General features: G+C 44.5%; 1 protein-coding gene across 2 annotated transcripts in view; it reads right to left on the reverse strand.

Annotated features, from left to right (window-relative positions):
• The window catches only part of IPO5 (importin 5), a gene marked incomplete at its 5' end in the record, with an annotated part of 45,936 nt that extends 36,914 nt beyond the window's left edge, over positions 1–9,022 (reverse strand). The window contains 2 exons of one of the 2 annotated variants that reach the window (XM_084268094.1): positions 4,078–4,158; positions 8,915–9,022. In XM_084268094.1, the coding sequence (XP_084124220.1) occupies positions 4,078–4,158; positions 8,915–9,007 (174 nt within the window). The remainder of the gene's footprint in view (positions 1–4,077; positions 4,159–8,914) is intronic. The other variant, XM_084268093.1, reaches the window with a different exon arrangement.
• Positions 9,023–9,561: the final 539 nt, after the last annotated feature.

A 9,561-nucleotide genomic window follows, 5' to 3' on the forward strand; every position in this document is an offset into this window, starting at 1 on the left:
ATCTGTGCTATAGCTCCCATAAGCCAGTGTTCGCCAGCAATAGGTCATCACGTGGGCAACATGAGTTAGGAAGGAGAATTTTTTCTTCCCCACTGACTCAGGAAATCTCACTAACGTGTCCAAAAACTTTATTGGTACCACAATATAATGGTATCTTTCCTTCTCTCATCCCTAGAAGCACCAATATTGTGAAAGACTAAATTTCTCCTCCTCAGTATGGTAAACTTAAATAGAAGAAGCCTTGACTGGGGAGCAAGTTTGTGGGACTAAACACTCTACAAACTCTGATGCAACATCTTCCCTTACTCAAGGCATCATGTTTCTGTACATATTTTCTGACATCTGATAATGACTGAACTCACTTTATCTTCATTCCTTTTCTGAAGTAATAATAGGTGGCCAGATAAGAAACAGAGCTTGTTTTCATAGAACACGTACTCTCAAAGATAAGAATTTCCACCTCTGAAGAATTTAAATTAAATTATTAGAAGACTGACAAATACAGACCGACTGCAAAGTAAAAACCACAAGTAAAGGCACAAAATCAGCACTACATGAATTAGTTCCTGACTATTGGTACTAGCTTAGAAAAAAGTTCCCAAATTCCCTAAAGCAAGCTCAAATGCTTGAAGGAGTGACAAAGCAGCACTTGACTTCTAATAATAAATGGCATATTTTCCTCAGCAGATATCCACCTATATATGGAAATTACCATTGTCAATTATGATAAACATGGCTGGATTAATGGCCACACTTGAAAGAACAACTTCCAAGTATTAAAAAGCTGAATTCTCTCCCAGCATTGGATTCTTCTGCATGTCTAAATTACTGAGGTGCTCACACACAACTGGAACGTCAGAGGTGCTAACATAAAAAGGAGTCACAATACACAAACTTCAACATCCCACATCAACAGAATTTACAGTGCTTTAAAAATGTGGGACTTCACAGATGATAGAACCAGGGCACAAGAAGAAAACCAAGCTGCTAAGCTGGGCAGCAGCAGAATTATGAACAGAAATCAGGGATATTGTGTTCTCTGACAGCATTCAAAGCGTCCAGGTAATCCTACACATCTTGTAAGGAAAAGACTGACCAACTTGTGTAGCACAGTTACAGTGATATTTTACTTTTGTTTTATTATTCCTTTTAAGTCTTTGAGGAGAAAAACATGCACGGATGGAAGCAATCAATATTTAGGACATGGTCCAAAGATGGGCTTGCACAATCTCATTTGGGGATCCAGCCCCATGTGGAATTCAAAGCACGCATACAATTTAAAGGCAAAACTGTGGTGCACCAAGAGTCCATGGGCTGCCTGCCTTCCCTTCCAAAGGCTGAACAGGAAGCTGCCCACAGCAGTAGTTTGCAGGCCTAGAAACTAACTCCTTCATGTGACAATATGGAGAGGGGGAAGGGAAAGGTCAGAGCCCTCTTAGGAGGACTGCAAGTACAGCAGAAACAAACACAGTTTTACACAGCATTTGTTACTGCCTTTCACAGGGCTCGAAATTAGTCATCTGTAAATTAGGACACAATTGAAAAGTGCCAATCTGGAGTTAACCAGGAAGCAAACAAATGCAGGACAAAATGCAGAACCCTATTACTAAGAGTTAGGTGGTAAATCCAAACTGCAAAGAACAGCTTCTAACACCTGAGCCACATCCTGAGAATAAAAATCATCAAATAAACAGTGAATATACACCACCTTTCTGCTCAACCCATCAAAATGCAGTTGCATTGGAAGAAGTACAGTCCTAACAGTGAGACTACACATTCAGGAAGTTGGAGACCTGGGATCATGCCCCTCCTCGACCTGAGGTGTACAAACTCATGTATCTGGCACAGAAATGTTCTAACAGCTAAGTCAGATGCTTCACTTCTGTCAACAGTATCACTCTGCTATCAGGATAGTATGAGAGGAAAAAGGTGACTATTTCCACAGTTTAGGCATTTGGTTAGGAGAAATGTTATACACATAAATGCCAGAATTCCTAGGTTACAGAGTCAGGATTCCCCCAACTGCTGTTCCAACAGTCCTACAAATCTTGTCTCCTCCACAACATAGCAGCCCAGCTCCTGAAGACAGGATGGAGTATTTTCTTCAGCCTAGTTTCCCTGGGAGGAGGTAAAACAACACAAAGACCTCAGGATGTAGAGGGATCTGAACCTAACTTTCCCACAGCCTGGTCAAAGGATATTTAAAGGTTTAAGACTTCTTCCTGCAGCCTGTGTTCTGTGGCACGATCAACGTGCTCAGGGGACACACACCAGGCCCAAAGCCCTATCCACTCATGACATATGCATTATTCTGCCCCATATCTGGATTATATAAAACACATCCAGCCACAAAATGCCTAGCTGTCAATACCAGCACTGTACTGAGCATACACAGAAATATTCCCCGCATGCTTACGTTTAGATCAAGCACAGTGGTGAGTTCACTTAGGCTCTAATCAGGCTACTGTGTATTTGGATTTACAGAGAAGAGAGGTTGCTTCCAAATTAATCCAAATATTTTTTTTTAGTCCAGCACCTAACATTTATTTAAGTTACAAGCTAACATGTAAACCTTTCTTGGATTTATCCATTGGCAGAGTTACATGCCAAGCTATTCTGCTAATGTTAACCTTTGATGTCTTTGGTAAGGGTAACTTTTATACGTAAAATGTTTTCTTTGCACTTGAGTAAGTTGGAAGCCTAGTCATTGGCAAGATTCTGAACAAGTTTTAGAGTGGGGTATTTCCTTAGCTGATTGAAAGGGAGTAAAATCAGTAAATACTGGGAACAAGCATTCATTTACACAAGCATGATTTTGTAGTTGTCAACTCAGATTTAACAAATGTATTCAAACCAGAAGCATGTGCAATGCAGCCACAACTTCTAGGTCACAGTTTTATCTGACTATTCTGATTATTATATATGATATTATTCTGATGAAACAGGGGCAGCAGTAGATCTTACTTTTCACAGCAAATTTAAATACAGGAGAGACTGCTCTGCAGCTTTCTATCACTAGAAACATATCAAAGGGGCAAGAGGGAAAAACTACACAGCTCTTACACAACCAGTTGCTAGTATAATATTGAAGGATTCAATCAGAAGAACCCTGTTTTGTAGGTAGATAAGCATCAGTATTAGTAAGATGATACTTAGCATCAAAAAGCACAAATAGCATCTACCTCTAAACTGAATTACTATCTACCACAAGAGATCATTATGCAGAGGGAAACAGCACACTTACACTCTCCTTAGATTGTTCAGAAATACTACATGCTACAATCCTGCTTTTTTTCCATAAAGTTTTAGATTTGGAACAAAGAAAAGTCAAACAATTTAAGTGACCCATGAAGTTTGCAATATCTTGAAAGCTTAGTGGTTCTTCACTCTGCATATCCAAGTGAATAACAGTTTTACCAGTATTAAACCTGCTAGTTAAAGGGTGTAAGCCTCTACAAAATTAAGAAATAACTAAAAGGCACTCTTACTATATAAAACTTTTCTGTGAGCAGACAGTGCTTAGACTGCTCTCCATTCATTCTATAATACTGCTAGATGACTTAATGACCATATCCACCCTGAACAGGACAAAATACAAGAACCATCTGAATAAAACATGGAAAACAACTGCTACCTATCTCCCTCCAATTCCGATTTGACAAGCACAAGAAGTTTAGATGATACGTAAGTTTAACACATATAGGCACAGGACCCCAAAACAGAAAGCATTTCTCAACCGTAACTTGAAGGAACATCACAGCAATAGTCACACATTAGTTACACATTTTAAGGAAAGAACCCATTCATTAAGCAAAACACACAACCAGAAAACACTGCATCTAAGCAGTCACTTAGACTTAGTCACAAAGACTACCCTTGAAACTAAATATCCTATTTCACTAAGTCTCAGTGAAACTCACGTGCAACATACTAGATGAGTGGTCCCTCTAGAAAAGTGCAGTAAATTAACGCCAACGCCAGACTTGTTCATTTATCCCAAAAGTGACCAGCACTGGTATCTTCCCCCTTTCTTCAAGTTCCCTTGAAAATCAGAAGAATTCAAAGATTGAGACATACCTCCTCAGCAGCAGCAGTATTCCTGATTGCTTGTAGGAGGAACGTGATCTTAGATTGACCTGGAATATTCTCATATGTCTCCTGCATAGAAAGGGATACAGGTCATTGTAAGCAATTACCAGAAAGCACACGTTAATCACTGACATGAATTGTCACTCCTTTTCTAACAACTTCAGTATCCATCGAGTTAATAGAAAATAAGATAGCAAAACATGGAACCTATCAAAATAAAAATTTCTGACCTCTTTCAAAATTATGAGTAAGTCCTAGATACCCCAGAAGGCCTGCTATATTGGAATGATCTACATACGCATTACTGGCTACTTATGAGAAGAGTTAAGAAATACAACATAAACGGAACACAAATCCCCCTGGAAATACAACATACACATAACCATATAAATAGCCTCCTGGGAATCCATCATAGTTTCTATCACAGCAAGGACTAAGAACTTTGGAAGCCCTAGACTGAACTATGACCAACAGGTTAACAACCACTGACAAATGTATAGTCCAAAAATTTGTTCTTTGAAGCTTTTTAAGGCCTTTAGAACATAACGTGGCAGTCACACATCTCAGCTACACATTTTTAATAAGAACTTTACATTTTTTAAATCCTGCATGAATTTCAGGTAGTTTATTTAGTCTCCCCCTTAGGGAAACCCTTAGAATAAAATGGAAAGTTTAATGAGACGTTCAGTTATGTTGGTTTACATCTTTCTGGCATGCAGTTCGTTCATATGGCTTTTAAAAATAGGTTGATACTTAGAAACTAGAGTGGGCAAAATAACTTTTGCTATCCAAAATACATATTTATATAATGCTAACATATACTAAGTTAGCAAACTATAAATACTTGTTTCTAATATACTAAACCTATGTAGGTAAGAGCAGGGGAATTACAAGCTGAAGAGTGCGACCACTTGAAACATTCAGAAACAGTTCTACACTTACTAACTCTAGGAGTTATTTTTTGTGGACATAATCTTGAAGACAAATTACTCCACCCTTTCCAGATATTCAGTATCCCATCCTGATCTCAAGGAACAAGCTTACTGCACCAGTCCAGGTTTATTTCAATCAGTTCTCTGCCTGCCTACTTCCTGTTCTGCCCATTGCAGCTATTTCTAATTCTCTAGCAAACACACATACCTTGGCAGTATATCTGCTATTTTCAATAAACTAGTTTCCTCATCACACATTTAATACAAGACAGAACCTTCCTTCACTTTCTGTTTCCTAGCAAACCTTGTTCCTGTAGTCAATTCTTGCTTCATATTCTCTCTAGTTGCTCACACTCAGAGTCAATAAGACTCTGAATCCCCAATGAGTCTCTGCATTTAATATAGTCATTTCATGGAGGCTGCAAAATTAAATGAGGTTTAGGGTCAGAACAGAAAGTCTTCTGATTAACCATTTCCATGGACATATATATTTATATTGCACTACTACCTACCAATGTGAAGACAAATACAGAAACAAGAAAGTTCCCTACACACAGGCCCAGCATGGATCTGAAGTTAAGCTTTCACTGACAGCTGAGGCTGGCTTTCCTCATGCCAATTTTGGTAATAATAAAGTTTTGAGTTCTTTAAACTTACTAGAAATGGCAGCAACCTATCCAGCTGGTCACTGGCATAATCCTGCCAATTCAGAAGGCAGAGTAGAGAAGATGCTGGAGAGCACCAGGGAAAGGTAGGCAAGAGGAACATATAGCCAGACCCTGTGCTGGTGGAGGACCACTTTGCTGGCTCCACTTGCTTAATACCACCCTTGGCTACGCCCTACATACATACCTGGATCCTGCTACCTCTTCCCTGTATTTAGTTCACGAGTTCCCCTGCTGCCTCACCTTATCCAGAGTACAAATTTCTCAAGCAGAATACGTACAAGCAAGTATCTATTATCTACACTTTGTACTCATGTTTTTCCAAACCTGAGAGATGTACTTTTTTCAAAAAAAAAAAGAGCACAAAATCACTAAGACAAATCAAAAAGCTTATCTACCAGAAGATAGATATGCAAATAAGAGAAAGGCTTTTACAGTCAACAGACAACATTCCAGTCATTTTTAACGGGAGATGAAAATGAACAAACCAGGTTTTGGCAAACCGGTCAGAAAAAGTTATGAGTGCGCTAACACACATGTAGATCCATATACATAATTACTTAAATAAGGACAGGTTTTAGGTAATTTGAGTTGCCTCCCCCTTCTTCTGGTTTGTGGGTTGGTTTTTTTCCCAGCTTTCAGTCCACCCCATCCAAACAGGGTACGACTCTACATCTCCATCAGGTCCAGTCTTCAACTTAACACCCCTCATCCTACTTTCAATGGCCAGGCCTATCAGAAATAACCCAATTCTGTCTCCTTCAGTTCCCTGTCTATCCATTTGCCATTCCCACTGGCTTTCATCAGACACAAACAAAATCCTGCTATTCAACTTATCTGCAGCTATTTAAATCCCTGTAGTATTCAATAGTGCCTTCCAACAGTAAATATGCTTTAGAAAACTGACTGGACTATGCAGATATTTAAGACCAAACATGAGACCTGTATGATTTTAGCAAGCATGTATTTTAAAAGCTATGCAATACTCTCATCTAAAGAAATTTTACTTCCAGAAACAGCAACTTTTAAGCCAACCTAGCTATGCTGTAGAGGCACAGATTTTTGTTTCTAGGTACAAGGTCATTATTTACCATGAAGACAACTGAGCTGGGTTTTCAACAGCCATCCATGGGTGAAAGAATGAGAGACCATAGGCATAAATAGCAAAAAAAAAAAAGCTTTGGACTGGGTAGAGGTTCAGACCTCTTTGCTCTAACAAGGACAATCAAGAAGGAAGACAGTTGCTTAGAGAGATTGTGCAGTCTTCATTCTTGGAGGTGTTCAAGACTCAAGGGGACAAAGCCCCAAGTGACTTGGTCTGACCAAACAGCTGACACTGCTCTGAGCAGGAGAGCGTACCACAGACCTCCTAAGGACCTTTCTACTCTGAATGACCCTAAATCATAAAAATACTTGCAATACACCTTGGAAATATGCAGAAACCAATGCCAGATTTGGTGCTGTTAAATAAATAAGCGTTATACTATTCACCTGTATTCATATAGGAAACTAATGGGCTTGGAAGGCATGGTAATCTATCATGACAATTAAGGTTTCCTATTCCAACTGACCATACTGCATATATTATCTATCAAGACAAAAAAAAAAAAAATAAAAAAAAGAAATCCAAATTGGTTCCAAGCAAGTTTCTGACAGAAAATGCCAGTTATAAGAATTTAAGTCTTCGGCTTCTTTTCCAATAACATTTTATTTCACAGCTGCCTGATAGATTTGCTTCATTACAATCTTCATAAAGTTTCAAAAAGTTGTGAGAAATGTTCTTATGCTACACACAAGGAGTTGAGAAAAAGAAATTCAGCTCCAAGGGAATGGCCTCCGTTCCACCTCTACGTTCAGGAATGTGGGAATAATTCTTGCTGCTTCTCTAGAAAGTGTTTGTGGCAATCAATTGTGAACTCTACCAGCTTTCTAAAAACGTACGTGTCCCCTCCTTCTCATTTCCAAATTATATTTCAGGAATTTCCACTGCAGCATCTGGAACAATACTACTTTTTATCCTTCCCCAAACAATGCGCTGAACTCTGCTGACCGCTGAAGTGATGAGAGCGATAAAAGACCCGATGCAGCCATGCAGTTGGAATTCATGCTAAACCTAGACGCTAGTATTTAATTCAATGGGAGAGATTCCCCACCAGGCTTGACAATGGAGTCTTAAGCATGACAGAGAGAAAGAATTAACGTGGCTTAGCCACCACAAAGAATTTGAGCTGAAATAACACGTCTGAAAAGTTTTCGCTGATAACAGAGAAACTCGGGATATAGAAAACGCTTCTTTTAGTAAAATATTTCTTAGCTGATGAAACACTTGAATACACGGCCCGTCCTGAAGTTAAAAACCCAGCTCGTGTGTGGAAAGAGAAGGGGGGGAGAGAGAAGGGGCTGAGGGGGCGGCTGCGGCCCCTCTCCTGCCCATGCCCGGGAAAGAGGGGGTGGGGAGGGGGCGCACCGACCCTCTGGCGAGGGCCACTTGGGGAGCGCAGAAACGATGCTACAAGTGCAGCCAGCCACCCTCCCTCCCTCGCCCCGCCAGAGCGCTTCAATCACGCCCCTCCGAGCCCCGCACCCATCGGGGACCGACACCCGCCCTGACCTGGTTCGGGGTCCCCCTCCCCCGCGTCAGCGAGGGTCGGCCAAACCACCCGCCGCCGGCGTGGCCTCCCCTGTCCGGCGGAACCGGGCTGACCGCGCTCCGTCAAGCCGGCCATCCCGGGCGTAGCCAGCCCCGTCTCGCAACGGGGTGAAACAGCTCCCCGGGGGGGATCCCCGCGGTGGGGGGGAGCGGACACGAGGCGGCCGGGAGGTGCCAGACGCGCAGAGCCGCCGTGGTGGGGGGGGGCAGGAGGGTGATGAGAGAGGGGAAGGGGGCAGCGAGACCCCCCACGCGCCTCCACGCGCACGGGCGCGCGCCAGCGGCCGGAGCCCCCCGCCAACGGCCGGAGCGGCCCCCGCGCCTGACCGGGGGAGAAACGGCGCAACCGCCCGGCTCCCCCCGCGGAAAGCCGGCGCCGACAGCGCAGGAAGGCCCGGGCCGCCCCGCCAGCAGCTGGTGCCGCTGCTCACACGTGGGGCTCAGCCGGCCCCGCCGCCTCCCTGCCTTCCACCCCCCCCACCCCCCCGCAACACGCTCCGCCGCCTCCCTCCGGCAAGGTCTGGGAGGTCTAACAGGCCGGCTCGGCGGCCAGGGCCGGGGCGCGGCGGACCCGTTACCTCGGCCTGCTTGCGGACCGCATTGTCCGGGCTGAGCAGGTTGCCCAGGAGAAGGTAGAACTGCTGCTGCTCCTGCTCCGCCGTCGCCGCCATTGCTGCGAAAGGGAAAGAGAGCGAGGCCGGGCGGGGACAGGGAGGCGGGGAGGGGGAAAGCCGGCCTCGCCGCCAGCGGAGGGAAAGGGGGCGGGGCCGCCGCGCTGTGCTCCCGGCTCCCCCCCTGGGGCCGGCCGCGCCAGCTGCCTTCTCGAGCGCTCCCATTGGCTACGACGCGCGAGACCTCGCCCCCGATTGGCCTGCCTTCTCCATGACGCTCTGGCGAATCGAGGCGGGTGGGGAGGAGGGGGGGGTAAGGGTGGTGGAGTGGAGAGTGGCTGAACAACCGCCCCTGAATGGGGGGGGTTGTCTTTTCTTTTCTCATTGGTGCGCTCCGGGCCGGAGGTGGGAGGCAGAGGCGGGGAAACGCCTCAAAGCGCACTCTCATTGGCGGGAGTCTCTGGCAGCCTCAGCGGGATTGGTCCGAGGCGCGGTCGGGCGGTGCGGGAAGGGACGGGCGCGCCGGGACGCCGAGCGAGGGCTGGGCGGTGGGGGAAGGGAGGGAAAGCGCGGGAGATTGCAAGGCGTCTCCTCGCCGGCTGCAGGCGTCTCCT

Source organism: Gallinula chloropus (genome assembly GCF_964237585.1).
Source record: "Gallinula chloropus genome assembly, chromosome: 1".
In the NCBI taxonomy this organism is placed as follows: domain Eukaryota; kingdom Metazoa; phylum Chordata; class Aves; order Gruiformes; family Rallidae; genus Gallinula; species Gallinula chloropus.